The 23878-nt window shown below is 44.4% G+C and overlaps 1 protein-coding gene across 1 annotated transcript; it reads right to left on the reverse strand.

Annotated features, from left to right (window-relative positions):
* Positions 1–240: 240 nt before the first annotated feature.
* LOC125400238 (L-amino-acid oxidase-like) lies at positions 241–7731 on the reverse strand. Its single transcript, XM_048434051.3, has 7 exons — positions 7082–7731; positions 4769–4983; positions 4299–4411; positions 3294–3495; positions 1985–2053; positions 1639–1775; positions 241–1387 (listed from the first exon to the last, which is right to left on the reverse strand). The coding sequence occupies exons 1-7, from the start codon at positions 7131–7133 to the stop codon at positions 589–591; spliced, it is 1587 nt and encodes a 528-aa protein (XP_048290008.3). The 5' UTR covers positions 7134–7731; the 3' UTR covers positions 241–588.
* Positions 7732–23878: the final 16147 nt, after the last annotated feature.

Consider the following 23878-nt stretch of genomic DNA (forward strand, 5'->3'; position numbering starts at 1 on the left):
GGAGAGAGTTTCTCAGGGTAGCTGAGATCTCACTAACACACAGCAGAAAAGAAGTAGTTAGGAAGGCCCCCTCCTTTTCCATCCACATTGGGCCAAGATGAGAGGCCTTTGGCTCAGGCACACAGTGATGGAGTTTGTATGTGTGGTGGGTGTAAGTGCGCGTGTCAGTCTGCCAATCAGTGTGCTGGGGCTTGTGTGCTTGTTTAGGAACTTCTAGTTTTAAGTGACACAAGCCAGGTGCAGAAGCTTTTCTTTTCTTTTGTTTGTTTGTTATTGTTTTGCAGAAGGAGACAATTTCCTTCAAGCTAAAGGCTGATTCTGGGATTCTCCAGCCTTGACTCCCACCCGTGCCCCCATGCACCCCAGCTCTGTTGTTTCCTGTAGAGAGGTAGGCAGCGAGAGACAGGAAAGGGGCAATGTCTCTTGCCAGCTTCCCAGCTCCGTTCCTGCTTGCACCAAGAGAGCAGCGGTGACCTCTCTCTTGGGTTTCTGCCTCCTTTCATCTTCCAGCCTTCTCTCCCAGACTCCCCTGCAGACTGGTTTTTTTTTTTGGGGGGGGGAAACACCCTGATTGTTGGTAAAAGGCCTCTAGTCTCCCTGAGTAACCTCCTCGTCCACCATGGCCTGAATGTCCTTGGCAGCCCGGAGGCCAGACTTGATGGCAGTGTCTAGCCAGCCATGGGGCAGGTCGGTGTGCTCTCCAGCAAAGTGGATGCGACCCTCTGGCTGGGAGAGCTGCTTCAAATAGTCCACAAATTGGTAGGGTGTGAACACAGCAAAGGCGCCAATGGTGAGGGGGTCTAGAGACCCCCAGTGCTTGACCGTTGCTTTTGGGCACATGCGCTTTAACTCTTCCTTGGGTATGTGGTGCACAGCAGCCAGATCATCCAGGATAATATTCACCACCTGGTCGGGCTTCATGACAGCGAAGAACAAAGAATCGTCGCCCACAGTGTAAGAGGCCAGCAGCATGCCCTTGCCACCTGGCAGGCTGTGACTGGGATAGATAATGAAGCGCGAGGGCCGGTCTGTGATGGAGTTGCCTCCCCGGATGCCATCCTGTTCCCAGAAGCGTTCGTTGCACACGAAAACCACCTTGGTGGCACTGGTATAATGCACGGAGCGCAGGGCATGTGCTTTGTCTGGGGACAGGGGTGGCTGGAAGGTGATGAGGCGTGTGGCCTTGGCGGAGGCTGAGTTGATGACGTAGTCAGCTGTGAGTTTGCGCAGTGGGAAGATGGGCTCATCGGTGCGGTACAAAACTTCAACCTTCGACCCGTTTCTCACCACTGCTTCTACTCTGGATCTCAAACGAATGGTGCCAGACTTCAGGCTAGCATTGAAGCCATTGGGGAGTTGGTCAAAGCCACCGGTGATCTCTGAATATCTGCAGGGGTGGAGAGGGGATGATGAGGCAGGAGACACTGCCAGGTCGTGTATCCCAGTACTGGCCAGTCCTCTGGTCTGAAAAGGGAAGAACCTATCTCCCTGCTCTCTTGTGTGAGACACTTTATAAACATCACCTTCATGAGTATACAGCCCTGTGTCATGCAGGCATTGTTACTTGAGTGCCCCCTACACGGTAAATACCCAATAAACCTAGGGACTGGGTTCTTCCTGGCCCCAAATCAGCCTTACTCATCAGTTCTGGAGTAGGTGCTAGGACTCCTTAGGGACTCCAGGAGGGACTTGTGGTATCCAGGGTCCTCGTTCAACAAATCCCCGATCATCTCGATTGCCCCCTTGCTCAGCTTTCCTTCCTTCACCAGATAAGCCTGTGCGGAGTGGGCAGTGTAGATGCAAGGATGAGTTAGAGGGTCTAGTATGTAGGGAAGCTTTAGCAGGGTTAGATTGGGGCTAGAGGGAGACAAAGGTTTGGCAGTAGGAAGAAGACATTCTGTAGACAGGACGCTGCCCCAGGGCCTTGGCTGAGCACCGAGTCCATCACTCCACCTCCATCTCCTGGGGCTCCTGTTTCACTTACCTTGGTTGAATAAGAGTCATAAAGGGACATCAGTTGGCTGCAGTTGGATGTCTTCACATCTTGTTTGATCTGCAGAAAGGAGGAGAGATCTTCATCAAGCTGGGCTTCCAGGCGACCGGGACATCCAGGCTGCTGTCGTCAAGGTCACAGGGTGACAGATGCTTCACACGCTTTTAGATTAGAGACCAGGTTCTTGGGATGTCCCTCGGAGAGGCTGGAAAAAGCCAGGAAAGGGCCATTCCCAGAGCTCCTGGACGCTGCTCCGCCCCTTCATTTAAAGACACTCGTGCTTTTGTTGAGACCGGGTCTTACACAGCCTAGGCTGGCTTCAAACTCACTGTATACCTCAGGCTGCTCTTCAATTCTAGATCCCCCTGCTTCTATCTCCCAAGTACTGGGATTAAAAGCGTGTACTGCCACACCTGACTTGAAACAAAAGACCTGTTCAAGATAAAAATTTAAGGTGAATATTCAGTTGGTAGAACACTTGCTGTCCAAGACTGAGGACTTGAGCCCTATTCTCCAGTATCCATACACAACACAGTAGGGTGTGTTGGAGCTGGAAAGATGGCGCAGTGGTTAAGAGTACTGAGTATTCTTTCAGAGGACTTGGGTTCAATTCCCAGCACACACATAGCAGCTCACACCTGTCTGTAACTCCAGTTCCAGGGGACCTGACACCCTCACACAGACATACACCTGGGCCAAACACCAATGCGCATCAAATTTTTAAAAAATCATGGTGTGATATCACATGACTGTAATGCCAGCTCTGTGAAGGTAGAAACAGCAGGATCCCTGGGGCTTGCTGGTCAGCCATTCTAGCAGAATTAGTAAGCTCGATTCAGTGAAAAACTCTGCTAAAAATAAAATAAAATAAGGTGGGAAGCAATTGAAGAAGACAGCTGATGTTGACCACTGGCTTCGGCACAAATACGCACATGCACCCACGTTTACCTAAACATGTACATACACGCATGCACAGGCACATGTGTACGCACAGACACAGACGTTTTTAGGTAAAGACTTTCACCGTCGTCTAGGATGACTGGCTCACTACCGAGGGCTGCCGAATCTAGTTGCCCCTTTCTTACACTGCTGCTGACCAAGTCTTGTTTCCTAGATTGCTCAGAGACAAAAGAGAAGGGTTGAGGGTGGTGGCATCATTAACAGATGCTATAAGGCAGGAGGACCAATCATAAGAATGTTGGGTGGGGTCAAGTGATCTGCATCCAGGTACCAATTTGCTGTGTGACCTTAGGCACCGCCCCTTTCCTTCTTGATCCCAGCTGGGAAAGGCAGCAGGTACCTTAATGACTGCTTGGTCGAAGAGGTTTTGGGCAGTTTTGTTCTTCTCTGTGGGGTTCGTGGGATAGCCCAAGATCTCCGGGTTAGCGTCGACTTCCCAGGCACGATAACGCTGGTTATTGAATAGGTACCAGGTGTTGTCATCATGCTGGATGAACTTATTCAGCTTTAGGCCAAACTTCTCGACATAGGCGTGGGTTAGCCTTGAAACAGAGACAGGCATAATAACATCCTTGTTCCTTCTGGTCCCTTATTAGAAACTATTCTGGGGAAGCCAGGGTAACCTCGTGCCTAGGAAGTTCAAACTAACTACTTGTTCAATTGTAATCTCGTTTAATGTTGTGGGCATTAGCTCCCTACCTCCCAAGGCTGTGGAGGGTGAGAAGTTCATTGAATTAAGGCCCTTTAGGAAATCTCAGCTAATAGTACTCAGAAGTACAGACAGATGTCTTTTGTTTCAGACAGCATTTGAGATCCCACTATGCAATTCTAGGTAAATTTGAGACCGTATTTAATGACTTCTACTTTGGGCTGATGCAGTTGCTTGTGTTTTCGGTGGTTTGGAGGGTAAGCGTGGGTTCACTTTATATTAAAGGCAAACAGAAAAAGAAAAAAGAAAAGGAACGTCTGTGGAGACAGGGTCTAGAGCAAAGTTAGTGCTCAACAAATGGTAGATATTATCAATAGTAACGTGTTATAATTTCTCAGCTTGCTTTGATGTAATGGACAAATATGAAACTGCCCATATTTACATGCTACAGTTTAATGAGTTGGCAGCAATGATTGCAATTGTCCGTTTGGGATCTACCCCTTCCTGTGACCACGGCTTCCTGTGACCCCAGTCTTCTCTCTAACGTGGGAGTTGAGTATCAGCCCAGACTTATTGGGTTGGATCACATGCCACAGTGAGTCTGAAAGATCTTAGACATAACGGCAGCAGGGTCCCTCCTGCCTTCCCCCTCATTCCCACTATATCCCTTTGCTCCTTCTTTTGTGTAAGACTTACTTGTGACTTTCGGGGATTCGCATTGGTCCTAGTTCGAAGTACCAGCCTTCCTCCTTGTTTCTGACTGTGACCACCCGACCTCCGATGTGGTTACTGGCCTCCAAGACGGTGACCTGGAGTTCAGAGAAGCTGCTGTCATTCTTAGGGAGTGCTGTTCTTTCTTTCCATCCCACTTAGAGCCTCCAAATAGCTGTAGGCTCTGACTTGAAGGCCATCAACGTGCAGGATAACCTTACTGGGGCTGTTTGCTCCAGGAGTCCTGAGTGATTTCTTTGCATATGTCTTCATTCTTTGCTCCGTAAGGACATGAATGACAGTTGACAAAGATTAAGGGCTTGGGGGGGGGGAGGCGTTCAGAGACTGGTAGGCACCTGCAGTTGTGCCTCACTCCCTGTCAGGCCACTCACTCCTTTTCTCCCCAAGGAGGCAAATTGGAGGCTTATGATCAAGGCCCTTCAAGATCTTCTTACCTTGTGACCAGCATCTTGTAGGGTTTTCGCTGCAGTTAGGCCTGCTAAGCCAGCTCCTATTACCACCACACTCTTGGGCACTGGGGAGGCATGGAGCCCATTCTGGGCTATGAGGAGGAAGGTCTCATAATCCGGGCCCTGGAAGCACTTGAAAATGTCCTCGTAGAAGGCAAGGCAGTTGGAGATGGATAGCAGGATCCCCAAAATAAAGATTCCTGGGGGCAGAGAAAACAAGAGCGTGGCCTTTCTGGAGTGCAGGCTCTGGGACCTGTTTATCCAGGATGAGTTTACTGTGGGAGCGGGCGAAGGGCAGTAAGGTGAGGGCAGGCCCTGGCAAGTGCATGGCTGGAGATCCGGATACGTCTATATGAAGGCGATTGTGTTGTGCAGGGCGTTGTGAGCTGTAGTTTTATTTGTCTGATTAATGTGTGATTGTGAACACAGCTTGCATGCTGGAAGCTCGTGGGTGTGGGAGGTTCATAGCTGACTATATGTGTATCTGCTCTTGATGGGGAGTGTGATGTTGTACTTACCTATGAGTGTGTAAAGGACGGTGGTCGTGTGTAACTGTCAGTTTGTGGGTAGGAGGGTGGTTGTAGTTTGTTCTTACTTCGTATGACTGCACAGTTCATGGCTGTATGTGAGGGATACGTTTGTGGAATGGTGTGGTTGTTCTGAGTGTGTATGAGTCCACAGGAAAGTGAGACACATTGAACTGGAGTGGGAGTTGGGCTGGATTTGAGAGTGAGTCAGGAGGATGAGTTGCACAAGAAGGTGGGTGCTTGTGTGGGGGTGTGGAAGTGAAGCTGTCCCGTGCTACCGTCTCGCCAGCAAGAACGATGCGGGACACTTAGGATCCTTCTGCAGAAAAGCTTTAATGCGTCTTGAGAGAGAGAGCATAAGCTTACGAAGCGGAGACCCAGAATGAGGGAACCCATCCCTTATATAGGAAACAGTCCTCGCTTCGGATGTGTCATTCTTGGATTGGTCCGCTGCCCATTGTCCCAGATGATGTCTCGGGAGTAGGCAGGGACAGCAGTGGAAAGTTACCAAGCACATGCGCATTATAGTCCCACTGTCTCTGCTTCCCCAATGCTGGGATTAAAGGCGTGTGCTACAACACCTTGAACTCACAGAGATCTACCTGTCTCTGCCTCCCAGGCATTGAGACCAAAGGCGTGTACTACCACACCTTGAGGTCACAGAGGTCAATCTGCCTCTGCCTCCCAGGCATTGGGACTAAAGGCGTGTACCACCACACCTTGAGGTCACAGAGGTCAATCTGCCTCTGCCTCTCAGGTATTGGGACTAAAGGCGTGTACCACCACACCTTGAGGTCACAGAGGTCAATCTCTACCTCTGTCCCTTGAAGCAATGGAGAATGTGGTTGCGGCCCTCCACATGAAGCTGTGTGGGAAAGAGAGTGAGCGAGCAAGTGAGAGGGAGAAAGGGTGTGTGTGTACGTGTGAGAAGGCGAGTGTGCGAGGGAGGAAGGCTCAGGTCCCTGAGTGGGGAGTGAGAAGTGACTATAGGAAACAGGCGGTCCCTATGTTTTCTCCAGCCTCATCTTTGGTTTCTCCAGCCCTCCCAGGTATTTAGTGTGATGTCAAGGTTAGAACTCATCACTCAGATAGTTGCTGTCCACCTTGTAAGGATCCTTGAGTGACTTGATTTCCTTTTTCACAGTTAGCTAGTCTTGTCTGACGTGGACCAGGCAAGGACTGTAACGCTGAGCTTCTTCCAGAAGCTGAGTTTTGAGAGCCCCGGTGTTTGGTCTTTGCAGTGTCAAGGCAATTGAAACTCCTCCAAGGAAGAGGATTTTTAGGGGCCACTAGCTAAGGAGGTCCATTAGACCCTTCCCAACACCCAGACATCCTTCTTCTGGGACAGCTCACTAGAAAAGAGGAGAGACATCACCAAGCCCAAGGGAGAGACCCCCTAAGCCTCCATTCCTCTCCCCACCCCACAGATCTTCCTTAACCTTCTTATCCAGTCTCCAGCCCTTACAGCTTCCCCTGAACATTTGTTTCTTGGCCCCTCCGTCCTTTCATTTGAACGGACCCAACCCTTAGACCCATCCTCCACATCCTTCTCCATTAAACTCATTTTCAAGCCCCTGATCCATCCTCAGGTCCTGGTGAAACTGAATCCCTGTCTCAGTTCTTCCTCTCTTTATTCTTATATGATCCTCGGCTGAGACCTACGCCCCACCCGTTGACCCACGTCCCTCTCCCCTCCAGCACCTACGCCTATCTCAGTGCCTAACACTTCTTTGCTCAGTCTTTCCCAGACCTGGAGGAGGTCCCCACTTACCTCTCATCTTGACCATGGTCCTGAAGCTCTTGTTGAGCTGTGAGCAGTTCATCCTCCCTTTATGAAGGAACAGCACCACTCTGGCAATATTTGGCCCTTATCCTGCCAGCCCGCCCCTGGCCTGATTTACTCAGCCAAGGAAGGCAGCCCTGCACTAAGGCCTGACCTGTCAGGTGAGATGACAGAGACAACTGGCGTCACCCCTCTCCCATTTTCTTCATCCCGCCTTCCACGATCTTCTCTCCTAGGAAAAGCCCCATCCCCCAGCCCATCCCTCATGCTGCTAAGGATCAGAAGGGGAACGGGAGTAGGTAGACCATTCTAAACTTGCTGTATTACCCTGGGAAGGGGTGAGGACTGGGTTAGACACAGGTCTATGAACGTACGGCACAGACCGGAGCTCCTGACTACCCCCGCTGCAGAGCGCCTGCTTTCCCACTGCCAGTCCACTATGACCCTTTGTTCTGATGTTTGTTTGAAGTAGGGATCTGGCTGTGAGCTCCTGTGCAAGGATCATGCTTTTCTTGTCCCCCCCTCCCTCTAAGGGTCCCTGGTAGGTAGACAGGTAGGCAGGAGTCTCTGGCCTGACCCATTTGCAGAGGAGAACATTTTCTGCCCCTTCCCCTAGGACCTCCAGGGCTTCCTTAGACACAGTGTACTTCTCTGGCAATGGACTTCCTTCCCATAAGGAATGGAGCCAGGGAGCTGTTCTGCCAAGACTAGCTTTTGTTCACAGACTGGCTGGCAAGGGAAATGAACAGAAAGTCTGAACCCAACCAGCAGCATGGGGCTTGGGAGAGGGCAGGAGTGGGGGTAGATAGGGCACACAGTATCTAGGGCCCAAGACTGGGATCCTGGCATCAGGAGTAGTACAGGGGAAGGGCAGTAGCAATAGAACTGACAGAACTGGGTTTGAGTCCTGATTTGTCCTGGCGGAGTTATGTGGCTTGGGATACAGAACTGATACCTTTCTGAGCTTGGGTTTTCTTGTTTGAGACACAGGCCAACAATACTTTCTTCCTAAGAATTTGATTTGTGGTTTATTATTATTATCTTCTGCCTTGTTTTTCATGACAGAGTTTCTTTGTATAGTCTTGACTGTTTTGGAATTCACTCTATAGACCAGGCTAGCCTCGAACTCAGAGATCTGCCTCTGTTCCACAAGTGTTGGGATTAAAGGTGTGTGTCTCTACCACCCAGCATTTTTTTTTTTTTAAAAAGAAGTGTTTTGTTGTATAGATTAGGATGACTTTGAACTCCAAATCCTTCTGCCTCAGCTTCCTGATTGCTTGGATTATGTCACCATATGCCTCATACTGTTTCTAGGCTGACCTGAGATGATGTGTGGAGTGTAACTGTTTTCTTTAGGTTTGTCATGAGCATCGCCATCTTGAAGCAGAGCAGGTATGGTGATTTGGGAAGACCTTGCCCACAGGCATGTCAATAGAATAAACAGACAATGCTAAGTCTAGGATAACCTAATTACCCTCTTATAACTGCATTATCCTGTGGTAATTATTATGTAGTTAGAAGCTAAGTCCAGGATAATGAGGCTGCTAACACTTTCTGCGGAAGGAGGTTGTGTATGTGTGTGTGTGTAGGGGGGGGGTTCTCAAGTCCTTCATTTGAGATTTCAGTCACCATTCCCTCCTGACCTCGCTGCACAGGATCTTGGGGATGGTAGGGTATATAAGAGGCAGAAGATTGAGTTGGGGTGGGACTTTCATGGTAGAGCAAACCCATGAGTCACCCATGTTCCTGGAAGTAAATCATTATTTCAGCAGTGTATAAAGAATCTAGCATAACACCTTGGGAGTGTGAAATGGTATCTTTCTGTGGCTTTGATTTCCATTTTCTCAGTGACTACTGATGAGGAGTATTGTCTTAGGGTTTCTATTGCTATAAAGAAACACCATGACCACGGCAACATTTTTGTTTTGTTTTGTTTTTTTTTAAAATTCACTATTATTGGGCTGGAGAGATGGCTCAGTGGTTAAGAGCATTGCCTGCTCTTCCAAAGGCCCTGAGTTCAATTCCTGGCAACCACATGGTGGCTCACAACCATCTGTAATGAAGTTTGGCGCCCTCTTCTGGCCTGCAGACATACACACAGACAGAATATTGTATACATAATAAATAAATATTTAAAAAATTCACTACTATTGTTATTTATTAGTTTTATTCTTTGAAAAATTAGTTAATTAATTTACTTTACATCCCAACCACAGCCTCCCCTCCTGCTTCCCCTCCCGCTGCCCCCCCATCCACTCCTCCTCTGTATTGGGTTAGCCATTTCTGTGGGTTTTCCTCTGAAGTCCCTGACCCCTATGATTTCTACAGTCCCTCCTCCCTCTCCTGAGCAGGACTCCCTGAACTTGACCCAGTGTTGACTGGATCATGGAAACTCTTACAAAGGAAAATATTTAATTGGGGGTGGCTTACAATTTCAGAGATTTAGTCTACTCTCTTCATGGGCAGACATGGTGGCGTGCAGGCAGACATGGTGCTGGAGAGGGAGTTGAGAGTTCTACATCTTGTTCTGCAGGCAGCGTGAGCATCTGCGTTTCACACTAGACGTAGCTTGAGCAAAGGACACCTCAGAGTCCACCTGCAAAGTGACACAAGGCCACACCAACTCCAACAAAGCCATAGCTCCTAATAGTGACTCTCCCCACGGGGGCCATTTGCTTTTAAGCCACCACACCTTTCTTTTACATGCTTATTGGTCAGTCATATATGCTCTTCAGAGAAATGTTTATTCAGGACATTTATTCAGCTTGCCAATGAGTTCTCTCTCTCTCTAAATTCTTGAGCTTTAAAGTTTTGTTTTTGAATATTTGTTTTATATTATGTGCATACCTATTTAGCCTGTAGATATGTCTGTGCACCACGTGTGTCCAGTGTGGAGGCCAGAAAAGGGTCTGATCCCTTGGAACTATGGATGTTTATGAGTGCCCACGTAGATGCCGGAAACTGAACCTGGGTCCCTGGGAGAGCAGCAGGTGCTCTTAATCACTTAATCTTCAGCCCATACAACCTTAGTCAGATATTTCATGTGAAAATGTTTTTCTGTGCATTTGTACTATCACTTTCTTTTTCTTTTCCGATATTTTATTTTATTTTTTTTACTAATTCTTAGAAAATTTTCATACAATGCATTTTGATCATATTTGCCCTCACCTCCTCCTCTGAGATTTTCAGATCCATCCCCACCTTTCTAACTCCCCAACTTTGTGCTCTCCCTTAAAACATTTAATACCCATTGACTCCACAGCAAGCTGTTATTATACTTGTAGGTAACACACCATCCCCTGAAGCACGATCAAGCTGCCAGGTCCAGGCTGGCTTTGTAGATGCGGTTGAAACCGAACTCCTGATTTTCCTGTCTCCATCTCCCAGGTGCTGGAATTCCAGGCTCGTGATGCCACACCTGGTTGAATTTTCTTGATAATATTCTTTGTCTTATAAAGGTTTCTACTTTGATAAAGTTCAATTAATTTTTTTCTCTTGTTACTTTTGGAGTAGATCTAAGAAACGATTGCCTGACCCATGAACATGAAAATATAACCCTATGTTTTGTCCTAAAAGTGTCATTTAGGTCTTTGATTCATTTTGAAGTAATTTTCTGTATTATATACGGCAGGGCCCAATTCTCCTAGCACATGGGTATCCATTTATCTCAGTGCTATTTTTGAAAATACTATTCTTTCTTCATTGAACAATCTCTGTGTCCCTGCTGAAAACTAATTGACAATAAATTTTCAGGCTATGTCTGGACTGTCAATTCTAATCTGTCATATTACATTAGCAGTAGGTTTTTAAATTGGGAAACAAGAGGTCTTCAGCTATAGTCTTACCTCTCAAGGTTGTTTGACCCATTCTGAGTTCCTTGACTATTCTAAAGAAAACTAGCAGCTAGGATTATGATGTAAGTGCATCGATTGAGTCTGCTGATTAATCAGTTTAAGACATATTGACATCTTAACACTGTGAAGCCAGGGCTGGAGAGATGGTTAGCCATTCAGAGTATGTACTGACCGGGAGGTGACGGTGCACACCTTTAATCCTAGCACTTGGGAAGCACAGACAGGCAGACCTCTGTGAGTTTGAGGCCAGTCTGATCTACAGAGTTAGTATGGGGACAGTCAAGGCTATACAGAGAAACCCTGTCTCAAAAAAACAAACAAAAAATAGTATATACTACTCTTGCTGAGTTCAGTTTGAAGCACCCATGTTGGGTGGCTTACAATTGCTAGTAACTCCAACTCCAGGAGATCTGAAGCCCTCTGCTAGACTCTATGAGCACCAGCAATCACAAGCTCACATGCTATGTCTCATATACACATAATTAAAAATAAAACAAACCTTAAAAAAAACAACTTGAAGTCTGACACATGAACTTTAAAATTCCTAAAGTGACTACATACATATCGTAAACTCTGTGGTATCTGACTTTTTAGGTCACAGAGCTGGCATGCACAGCAAGTACACACCATCAGATGTCAATGTGCGTTCTAGATGTCCACAAGTAGTCCCTGAAAGCCAGAGCGGGTTGCATGAGGAAGTGACTCAAGTGCTACTTTCTCCTCCACAGTCTTAACTTATAGTCTCCCTGGTGAGTTCTCTGTGATTGGCTGAATAGGAACACATGCATGCTGGTGACACATGGTTCTCTGTGATGTGCCTGTTGCAAGTTGATAGCTAGAACACCATGTGTCTTTTTGGAACATGCCCGAGGACAATGGCGAAGAGAAACCCTCTGGGGGACAGGTCACTGAGCAGGGAATTTGCTTGTTCCTTTGACTTAGAAGAATAAACAGTGTACAGGGGAAAAGTCTATATTGACGAATGCACACTGGCCATGAGTTGACTGGATGTGTGGCCAGATAGTCAGGGACTTGGATAGAACTGGATTGGATAATTTGTGAACATGAGTATGGGGAGAGATCTGTGGATAACCATCCTTGAGCTGAAGAAAATTAAAAAACAGTGTGTCTCCTATGAATGTTCATAACTCTAGGATCCTCATAGTTTCCTGCTATCCCTTTTGTCTTTCTCTAGACACTAACCCAGAAAAGCCTTCTGAAGTGTTCATCTTACCAAAGTCAGCTGACTCTCAATGAGGCCTTCTCAGCTTGGGTCCAATAGAGAATCCCTGGTTGTGAGAATTGCAGTGAGCCTTTAGCTTTGCCTTTCTCAAGGCTTATCACCTCTCTGGACCCTGTGGGCTTGTCTTATTGAGAAAGAAAGTTCTAGAGTCTTCCTTATTCCTCAGGCTGACCTCTGGGCTGGCAGCCCCATGTCCAAGGTGGAGAGAGAATGGCTCTCAGCCGCAGGAGACATTTTGGTCTGAGTTCCTGTACAACCATTATCATACACTTAGGTAATTAAGCTTAATATGTACTTTGTAGACTCACCCTTGACTCAGGAGGCAAGTAGCCAGGTTTTGTTGACATTCCCATCGTCTAGTTGCATGATCTTTGCCAGATTGCTCTTCTCTTCTGGATTCATTTGTCTGAAAAACAGGCAGGTGAAACCACTCTGGACTATTCTGAAGTATTTCTGATATTTAAAAATCAAGGTGGTTAACATTCCATCTATCTACAGCCCTAGATTGTTTCTTTCCTGAGGCAAGTGACTCCAACTCTCTGAGCCTCAGTTTCCTCATTTGTCTAAGGTGAGATGAACCATCTTCTGGATTGGACTGCCCTGTAAGAAATGGAGTGAGGCAGAGGCAGCCTGAACTTGTGAGTTTGAGGCCAGCCTGGTCTATCTAGTCAGTTGCATGCTACATAGTGAGACTGTCTCAAAAGAAAAGTGCTGCAGTGAGGATTAGTGACGTGTAGGAAGAGTTAGGTTAGTGCTGGAAAGGATTTGGCCTGGTTTCTTCCCTCCCTCCTTCCTTCCCTCCCTCCCTCTATTTTCCCTTTTTTCTTCCCTTCTTCACTTCCTCTCTCTCCCTCCATTTTTTTCTTTCTTTGAATTTGAATTGTTCCCAAATTCTGTAGTGTAAATACACCTATAGTGGTCATAGTCAAGGCCTTATCATTCTATTCTTGAATGTGTTTGCACTTTGACTCATTACCAAACAAACCCAGTAGACCAAATATCTGTCAGCACACACACACAGACTAAGTAAATAAAATGTATTCAAATAATTGGCATAGAAAGAGTTTTGAGCATTTAGTGTCACTGAGTTTTTAATTAATCAATTAATTTCCTTTCTGGGAGAAGGGACAGCTCTAGCTGGCCTGGAACTCCCTTTGTAGACCAGGCTGACCTTGAACTCATAGAGATCCCTCTGCCTCTCTGCCTCCTGAGTGCTGGGAGTTTCATGATTTTTTTTTTTTGCATTGTTTATTTTTTGTTAGTTAGTTGTTAGTTCTAGGGATCAAAGCTAGGGCTCAAGCATTTTAGTTGAGGGCTTTGTCTCCGAGTCACACTTCCAGGCACACAACCTTTGTTTTTAGTGTAGTTTATTGAAATATTGTTTTATAATTTCTAAATTGTTATCAGTTGTTCTGATGGTCTGACTTGGTAGGGCCTTATGGTTCAACCTCTTTCTAAATAGTTGGAAATAGAACACAGGCAGATCTGGGCTGGCCATTCATAGTCGTAGAATGTTGGCCAGGTTTGTGCCAGGGTGCTCAGTTGTCACATTTAACTCTCCCAGCAACCACAGAGGGGAGAAGTTGCTATCAACACTTCAAAGACGAAACAGCTGAGTCAGAATAACAGGGGGTTTAAGAGAACATGCAACAGAACTTTCTAGATCCAGATTCTGCCTTTGCGTCTGTGAGATGTGAGTCTCTGGGGAATCACATTATGGGGTGATACCGATAACCTCTAGATGTTTCTTGCCAGAACCTGATTCAGGGCCTGGCATAAGGTTGGCAGACTCTTAATTATCACAGGAGAGACTGTGTAAGTAGGTATTTTATAGATGGAGAATAAAGGGCTCTGATTTGCTTAGGGCAGTTCAGGAAGGAATGAAAGTGTGAGTCAAACATGATCTAAGGGGCACCATAGGGTTTAGGTACTAAAGGCGAAATCAGAACAAAAATTTAAGTCATCAGTGTGCCCACCAGTGTTCAGGTTCCCCCTCCTTTGCTCTGAGTGGCTCATATCCCTCGAGCAGGCTGGAAAAGGAAATAAGTCACCAACCCTCCCTCTGTGGCTTGGTTTCATCTCTGTCCCCAGAGGCCTTTCTTTAGCGTTCTTGTTGATAGTATTTGTGAAACCCCATCTTGGCACAGGGGTGGGATGGGGTGGGTGGAGGCAGGGCTTGTAGAACCTCAGTTGCCTGTCCCACTGGAGGAGGCTGAGGTGGCTGTCTCCTTGGTCACATCCCAGGATCTTTTGGGTAAGGCAGTCAGGGGCAGTGCTGGCTTATTCTCTGGAAGAAGTCAGAGGCCTCAGGTCCTGAATTCTCAGGAACCTTGTGGCTGTTCTGGAGGAAAAAGCTGCCTGGAATCCTGACTCTCTCTGGACTTGGCTGCCCAATGGGCTTCCTGATCAGATCCTTGGTTGCCCATGGGGCTTCCTGATCTGATCCTTTCCGGTTAAGAGCCACCCAGTAACAGTGCTGTGGCCGTGCTAGGTATGAGGTGACTTCTCATCTCTAGGCTGTTGGCAAGACCCAGGTATCTGTGAGACTGGTGGTCAGCAGTAGCTAGGACAGTCCACCCAGGTTTTTTGTGTCTACACGATAACCACTCCCCACAATCCCTTGCTCTTTCCCAGCTGGCCACCATGGCAGCCCGCTCCCAGTGCTTCCTCCTTCCTTCCTCCAGTAACTATTAACTGAAAATTCCAGTGTGTTGCTGGATTGGCCATAATTCCCCGACTCAATTTCCCCCGATTTCGCCTGCCTTTCCAACCCAGCTGCATGGGCTGGTACCTTCAAGTATGAGAGCAGATGGAGGTCATCTGATGCTGAGATGTACTTTGGGCCTCTCATCCCATGCCTCTCACCCAGGAAGGTCTTGGTCTAGTTTTGTGTGGTTCTGCTTCCAATTCTACGCAGGCTGTGATTCCATAGTGTTCCACGTGACCTCAGAGATCTCAATAAGCTCAACTCGACGTGTGGTGTAAAGACTTTGCCTTCTTCACCTCTTTCACTTCAGAGCCTGTGCGCCAGAGCAGAGAAGGTGGCTGAGAGTCAGGCTTGGGTGTCAGGCCGTGGCAACTCATCTCCTAATTCTGTTAAACTAAGTATTCTATCTAGGACGAATAACTTTTTTTTTTATGAAAAAATAATTAATTTTGTTTGTTAATTTATTCTCTCTCTCTCTCTCTCTCTCTCTCTCTCTCTGTGTGTGTGTGCACGCACACACGTGATATGTGCAATGTGAGTTTGGATCTGGACACTGCATACACATGGAGGTCCTAGGACAACTTTTGGGTTTTGGTTTTGTCCTTCCACTGTGTGTCTGAGGACTGAACGCAGGTCATTAGGTGCACACACAGCAAGTTCTTCTATCTACTAAGCAATTGTGTCACCTGCCACCCGTCCTGTCTATGCCTTAGCTTTTGACCCATTGGTGATGTAGGTAAACACACTTTCCTCACCGGGTTCTTGAGAGGTTGAGCTAAAGTTAGCAGAACAGCACATGGCATTTACATTTTAGTCTCCGATTGGTTCTAGCTGCCATTTTCAAAACCGGGTATTTTTCACTGTGTCATTCTGGTATCTGTGTGTCTCCCGGGGTGAAAGGTTGAGGAGAGAGGAGGAAGGGTTACAGTGTAGTCTTCTTTTACAGTTCGCAGATGGCGAGCACTGTTTTGCTGAGTTAGTGGTTGGTTAGATGGTCTCTTTGTGAAATGTTTGTTACCTGCTCTCCATTATTCTATTGCAGAGTGTGTTTGCTTGTTGAGCTGTAGATCTTTTTTTTTATTCTTTTATTTTTTTAAAAAAGAAAACAAACTATCTTTTTCATTTTACATACCAATCCCAGTCCTCACTCCCTCCCCTCTTCCCATTCTCCCCACCTACTTCCCTATCCACTCCTCAGAGAGTAAGGCACATTGCTTTGGGGAAGGTCCTTACTATATCTAGGCTGAGCAAGGTATCCACCCAAAGAGAATGGGTTCCAAAAAGTCAGTACAAGCAGTAAGGATAAATCCTGGTGCCACTGCCAGTGGCCCCACAGTCTGCTCCAGCCATGCAATTGTCACCCATATTTAGAGGGTCTAGTTTGGTCCTATGCTGGTTCCTTTCTTGTTCAGCTGAAGTTAGTCAATTCCCATTGGCTCAGATAAACTGTTTCAGTGGGTGTCCCCATCACAGTCTTGACCTCTTTTGAGCTGTAGATCTTTAAAAGGAATATCAATTTTTTGAGTACTTCTTATTAACATATTCAGGTTTGTGACTTAGCTTGGTGGTATGTATGATCTGTCTAAGAAATCTTTACCTCGGACTGGAAAGATGGCTCTCCAGTTAAGAGCACTGGCTGCTCCTCCAGAGGACCTGAGTTCCATTTCACAGCAACTGTGTGACAGTTTATGACTGTTTGTAACTCCAGTTCCAGGGAATCCAACACCCTCCTTTGACTTCCAGAGGCCCTGCACATATGTAGCGCACATATATACATGCTGGTAAAACACACACGTGAATTAAAAATAAATTAATATAAAAAATATCTTCAAGAGGATAAAGATATTTTTTGACTTTGATCATAAACCTGGTTGCTTTTACACTTACCACTTAAGTCTAAAGTAAAACTAGAATTGACTTTCATGTGCACTCTGAGGTAGGGCTAGCACACAAAGAATTCTATGGGGATATCCACATGGTCCAACAACATTTATGGAGAATCCTGTTTTCCCCCTTTGCACTGTAGGATCAAATTCGTCATTAATCATTTGACTACATATACATGGGCCTGTGTCTGAGGTTTGTTTGTTCTGCCTGCTCATCTGTTTCTTCTTATGTAAATTTCATACTTGTTCAGTGACTGCAACTTCACAGTGAGCCTTGTTTATTTTTTGCTGTTGTTATGATACCAGGGATTGAACCTATGAAACTGCAGGCATGGACTCTGACGTGAGCTGCACATTCTGGTTGAGTCTTTCTTTGTTTTTAATTCTTCTCTCATATCTTACATTCCAACTGCAGTTCCTCCTCCCGCCATTCTTCCCAGTATCCCCACCCCCATCTCCTCCCTCACCAGATTCACTCCTCTTCTGTTTCTCTTCAGAAAAGGGTATGCTTCCCAGGGATATCAACCAAACAAGGTATAACAAGATGCAATAGACTAGGCACAAACCCTCATCTCAAGACGGGATGAGGCAACCCAGCAGGAGGAAAAGGGTCTAGAGAACAGGCAACAGAGTCAGAGACACCCTCATTCCCACTGCTAGGATTCACACAAGAACACCAAGCTGCACAGTCATAACTTATATGCAGAACACCTAGTGTAGATCCAGGCTTTATGGTGGTGGCTTCTATCTCTGTAAGCCCCTGTGAGCCCTGCTTAGATGATCCTATGGGCTGTATTCTTGTGATGTCCTTGACCCCTCTGTCTCCTACAATCCTCCCTCCCCCTCTTACACCAGGATTCCCCAAGCTCAATGTTTGACTGTGTGTCTCTGCGTCTGCTCCCATCAGTTTCTAGATGAAGTCTTTTTGATGACGAATGGTCTCATCTCTGATCTATGAGTATAGCAGAGTATCATTAGGAATCATTTCATTGACTTTTTTGGGGACAGTATATTTGACTCTATCCTAGGTCTCTGGGTTGTCCAGCCTCTGGTTCCTGCCCATCCAGGCAGTGTTAAGCATGGGCTTACTTTCATGGCAGAGGCCTCAAGTTGGTCAGCCACTCCTATAAGTTCTTGCATTTTGCAGACAGGACAAGCTGTAACTCAAGCATTTTGTGGCTGGCTTGGTGTCCCAGTCCCACCACTGGAGGACTTGCCCGGTCACATATCCTCTATTGGATATGAAGCACTAGGAATCTCCCCTAGGGTCACCCTCATAGATTCCAGGAAGCTTCCACTGAGCTGGGGTTTCCACATTGCCTCTCCCCAAAGTCCTCCAATTCCAGATGTCTCTCCCAATACTTTTTCCTCCATTTCCCTCATCTGTCCTACACTTGATCCCTCCTCTTTCCCATCCCCACCTGTGTCCAGTCCATCCACAAAATTTACTCTATTTCCATTCCCAGGGAGATCCATGCATCCTCTTCCGAGCGCTCCTTGTTACTTAGCCTCCCTGGCTCCAGACTTGATGTGCAATAGGCCTCCAGAACTTTTTCTTTTCTTTAAGATTCTCCAGTTTTCCATATAAGTTTTCTAATCAGGGTGTCGATTTTTGCCAAAACAAACTCCCCAAATAGAAGCTTTTGGATTTGATTGGAAGTATACCAAAGTTACCAATCACCTTTTCATCATTATCTTGCTTATGACATGTTCCATCATTGTAGAAGTCTTCAATAATTTATCTAAAGTTTTTTTCTCTACAAGTCTTTTATTGGAAATATTTCTATATATTTAATTAATTTATTTCATTTGTTATTGCTGTGTGTATGTGGTGTGTGTGTGTGTGTGTGTGTGTGTGTGAGAGAGAGAGAGAGAGAGAGAGAGAGAGAGAGAGAGAGAGAGAGAGAGAGAAGGTGCTGCTGTGAAAGTGAGAAGGTCAGAGGACAACTTCTGTGGAGATAGATTTCTCCTTCCTCATTTATGTGGGTTCTGAAGATTGAATTCAGAGGTCAACATTACATGGTAAATGCCCTTGCCTGCTGGATCATCGCACTAGCCCATTTTTATTATTTTATTTTATTTTTAAAAATTTAATGGCGAATTCTTCTTACTTATAGACACTTGCTTATTAATTTCAATTCTTCTTTGTATTCATTTTTCCACCTACACCATCACAGAATGTACAGATGATGGCTTTCTTTTTTCATTTCTAACATTTAACATTTTATTTCTATTGATTTATTTCACTGGGTAAGAACTCTTATGGAAAGGGAATTTATGTTTCATGATTCATTTCAACATTTACTGTCATCTTTTTTTGATGAGAGACAATTGTGATCACATCAAGAGAGCATCAGATGCCCTGCAAACAGAGATGCAGATGGTTGTGATCTGCCATGTGAGTGCTGGCAATTGCTCTTCCTCTGGAAGAGCAGTCAGTGCTCTTAACCATGGAACCATGTCTCTAGTCCTGAGTTCAACAATACTGTATTTTCTAGTTTTCCAACACGCTTATATGAATAATTGTGTATGGTTTTTGTAATGTTCTTGTCATTTTCTGATATCAAATTTATTTTGTCACTTGGAATGAATTGTTTTCAATATTTTTCCTATTCTTTGGAAAATGTGTTATAATGAACAGTTTTTTTTTCTTTAAGCATGAGAAGAATTTACTAAACTACCAATGAGTTTTCTTTTATGAAAATTTAAACTTAGAGTCTTCTTTATTTTTTAAAAAAATTTTTAAAAAATATTTCTTTATTTATTATGTATACAATAATCTCTCTGTGTGTATGCTTGTAGGCCAGAAGAGGGCACCAGACCTCATTACAGATGGTTGTGAGTCACTATGTGGTTGCTGGGAATTGAACACAGGCAATGCTCTTAACCTCTGAGCCATCTCTCCAGCCCATTTTTCTTCTTTTATTCTTTCTTTTTTGGATTTTCGAGACAGGGTTTCTCGTAGCTTTTGGTTCCTGTACTGGATCTAGCCCTTGTAGACCAGGGTGGCCTCGAACTCATAGAGATCTGCCTGCCTCTGCCTCCCGAGTGCTGGGATTAAAGGTGTGTGCCACCACTGCCCAGCCTAGAGTCTTATAAATGCAGCACTGGGCTCTTCTGACTTCTTTTCCTCTGTGTCGGTTTTGGCAATTTGTGTTTTGTGCGGACACCTTTCTCTTTCATTTACACTGCCCAGCTTACTAAAAGAAAGCTTTTTTTTAAAGCTTTATTGTTATTTTATGTGCGTTGGTGTTTTACTTGTATGTATGCCTGTGTGAGGGTGTTTGATGCCCTGGGACCAGAGTGATAGACAGTTGTGAGCTGCCGTGTGGATGCTGAGTATTGAACCTTGGTCTTCTGGAAGAGCAGTTGGTGCTTTTAATTGCTGAGCCATCTTTCCAGTCCCTACCTAAAGCTTTTTGTATCATTTAATTCATCTTTTAAATGACTGCAAGATCTGTGGTATTGTTTCATTTTTCATCCTTGATATTGGCAAGTTTAATTTACTTTTTTGGTTGATATTTGTTGACTATTTCAAATAAGCACTTAGAAACATTTAAAATCATGAAAAATTGTCTATAATTTTGAATTACAGGACATAAAATGGATATGAAATAACTATAGGTAAAAATATTTGATTTTAGAACACATGAACATGGGTATAAAAAGAGACACAGGACACATGCTAACGCTAGAAGTGACTAAAGAGGCTAGCTAGGTATAATGGTGTGTGCTTGTGATACCAAACTTGCTAGCCTGAGGTGGGAGTATTCTGAACTTGAAGACAATCTGGGAAACATAGTGGGACTCTTATCTCAAAAACACAACCAAAACTTAAGATACACAAGGCCTTTGAATGCAACTTTGAATTCTATAGGAATCATTAGACTGAGACTACTAGATTGCTGTAGGAACTCCTTCAGCCAGTAGCCTTTAAGTTGCCTGCCCACTTGAGCATAGCATCTTATACTATAAATGCTGATGTAAAGCACATGCTCACTACCTCTTCTGGCTGCTGGATTCGGTTCCTGTTTCCCCGTTTGTGCAGAGGACTGTGAACCCCATCACAGCGGAGTTAATTCAGTGACTTGGAAATTTCCCAGACTTGCACATGCTTCCCCCCAACTTCCACTTTCCACTTTCCATGTTGCATGCTGACTGTGCAGCTTCCAGTTTGTGCTCTCTGCTTGTGAACTCTGGGCGCCTTGTTTCGTGTATGGAATTGATTTAATTGCTTTTAATTTGTCAAGCAAAGCATATTTGTCAGTGTTCAACCAGGCACCAAGGCAAGAAACCAAAGTGGTACAGGACTGGACTGTTCATGCTGGCCATTGCCACTTGCATCTCTTTGCCATACGGCTACAATTGTGGCACCCGCTGGACAATAAAGATTATTACATCTATAACAATTTACTGAAATATAATAACAAAGGTAACTATTTGACTAATAAATAAATCAGTAAACTTGAAAGTTATGTAATTGCAGACAAGATTACCATCCAGAAATTTAATGACCTTTTTACTTGTACTATGGATTGTATTCTGCAAGGCTTATAATGGTTTTTCTGACACATCCATTTATCAGATATTGGGACTAAATTTTCTTTTCCATATTATATCCTTAAGAAAATGAGTTGATCACAGAGCTAAGAATGAGTCACTTTTAGAAATGATACAGTCTTTATGGACTAGTAATGAACAGCTAGCTGACAGGATTAATACCATTGAAAATCAAGTTATCTGAAAAATTAATACTATTAAAAAGTATAACATTAATTTGACAGACAAAATTCAATCCATGTTTAAGAGTATTGAGAAATTATCTGAAAGAACTCATACTGTTGAATTTGATAATCAAAAACTGTTTAAAAAAGTTATAATAGGTTAGCTGATATCTCTCCAGGAAGGCAATCTGCACGCTATCTAAATAATGTCCAAGGATGAGATGTTATTTTTAAAGAAAAAGCTTCAGACCTTGAAATCACATGTGCAGAATGAGGACCAGAGGCTAAGTGCCCCAATGAAATCACTAGAAATATATACAGGCCAGGAGATTCAGGCTTTACAAAAAATGTTTTGAAACGATTGAGGAAATTACTGGAGCTGATGAGCAGGGAGAGAAGGTACAAGGACAGGATTTAACATCACAGTACCTGTCAGAGATGACTTATCCAGGGTTTTCATTTCTTACCCTATAATCAACTCTGAAAAAGCATCAAGTTCTAAATCCAAAAGGATCCAAAGAAGGTAGATGGATACCTATAGTAATGAATGATCTAAAAGAAATTAAGCAAGCAGTAGTATCTTATGGCTTGCCTTCAGCATGTGTTAGGGAGATGGTAAAGACATGAGTTTCTAGCAATAAGGCCACCCCACAAAATTGGCTTCTATTAGTTTCAGCAGTCCTGGATGATGGGCCACAACTACTGTGGAAATGTTATTTGCAAGCAGAGGCAAATTTTTTAGATCAAAAGGGAAAAGCAAAAGGACTTGATACTTCCCAAGATCAAATTCTTGGTGAAGGCACTTATGCTGATCCACAGACTCAAGCTCTTTGCAATGGACAAATCTTGTCCCTATGCCACAAAGCTGCCTTTAATGCTTGGGACAGGATTCAAGAACTAGGAATATGAATTGATTAATATAACAAAATTAAATGGGGCCAGAGAGAACCCTTTAGTGACTTTTTACAAAGATTAACTAAGGCTGTATAAATAGGAGTAACAGACACAAATGCTAGACAAGTACTTACTGAATCTCTGGCTTTTGAAAATGGCAATTTAGAATGCAAAAAGATACTTGGGCCTTTAAAGGTTAGATCAGTACCTATGGATGAGTGGATCCTGCATACAATGAACATTGAAACATTTGACTATAATACTGAATCTTGGGTAGGAGAAGCAATTTTCAAAGGTATAAGAAGACATCCAATTGCCTATTATTTTAATTGTGGTAGACTAGGATATCTGTGAAGGGATTGTAGACAAGTAATTCCTAGAAATAATGTCTCCTCTGGAAATAGCAAAAATAAAAGGCATCAACCTTCTGGATTACGTAGGAGGTGTGGCAAAGGCTGACATTGGACCAATGAATGCAGATCAATAAAAGACAGACAAGGCAACCTGATACAATCAGGAAACTCCTTAGGGGGGCCTCTTGCAGGCCTCTGAGTAAAAAGTGGCCCAGTCATTTCCAGTCACTATGGAGAACATATCTCACTGGAAAAATTAAAAAATCCAGATCCTTCTATGAAAGACCATACTGTTCTTGATGATGGAATAAACATGAAGGAAAATAGGAAACATATATTCTGGCAGATATCTATAAATGATTAAAGACCAAAGCTAAGAGTGTGTATAAATAGCGTTATAATTGTGGGTTTGATAGAAATGGGTGAGGGTATGTGTATCATTATTCCAGAATCTCGGCATCCAAATTTGCCTCTTCAAGAGGAAGCTGTTCAATTCTTAGGAATTGGAACCCTATCTAAAGTGAAACAAAGCACAAGATGGGTTGAATGCATAAGGCAAGAAGGACAGAGAGGAAGGCTGAGGCCATATGTGGGCTAATATCACAGTGAATTTATGGGGTTGTGACCTGCTGCATCAATGGAATACCCAGATTAATATTTCTGCAGTCCCAGAAACTCATATTTCTGGGAAGGATATTATAAGGTACTACATACAAAAGTCACCAGCCATTCAGGCTGTACAAGAACACAAAACAACTAGCAAACCTTTAGAGGTACCTACCTATAAAATGGTTAATGGAGAAACTTTAAACATTGTGGGTTAAACAATGGCCTTTAATAGAAGACAAACTGCAGGCTTTAGAATAGCTGGTACAAGAGCAACTATATGCTCACCATATTGAAGAATCAACCAGTCCTTGGAATTCTCCTGTATTTAAAAAGAAATCTGGTAAATGAAGAATGGTGACCGATCTAAGAGCTGTCAATAAGGCAATTCAACCTATGAGCTCTCTATAATCTGGAATTCCTCTAACTTCTCTATTACTAAAAGAATGGCCTCTTATAGTTATTGATTTAAAAGATTGTTTCCTCATTATACCATTACAAGAAAAGGACAGAAAAAT

Source organism: Myodes glareolus, chromosome 3, assembly GCF_982192425.1.
Source record: "Myodes glareolus chromosome 3, mMyoGla1.1, whole genome shotgun sequence".
Lineage (NCBI taxonomy): Eukaryota > Metazoa > Chordata > Mammalia > Rodentia > Cricetidae > Myodes > Myodes glareolus.

Coding starts and splice junctions, on each gene's coding strand:
- LOC125400238 (XM_048434051.3), bottom strand. CDS start 7,133: ATGAACTGCTCACAGCTCAACAAGAGCTTCAGGACCATGGTCAAGATG. Junction 4,412..4,768: donor TACAAGATGCTGGTCACAAG/GTAAGAAGATCT, acceptor TCTGAACTCCAG/GTCACCGTCTTGGAGGCCAG. Junction 3,496..4,298: donor CGAATCCCCGAAAGTCACAA/GTAAGTCTTACA, acceptor CTCTGTTTCAAG/GCTAACCCACGCCTATGTCG.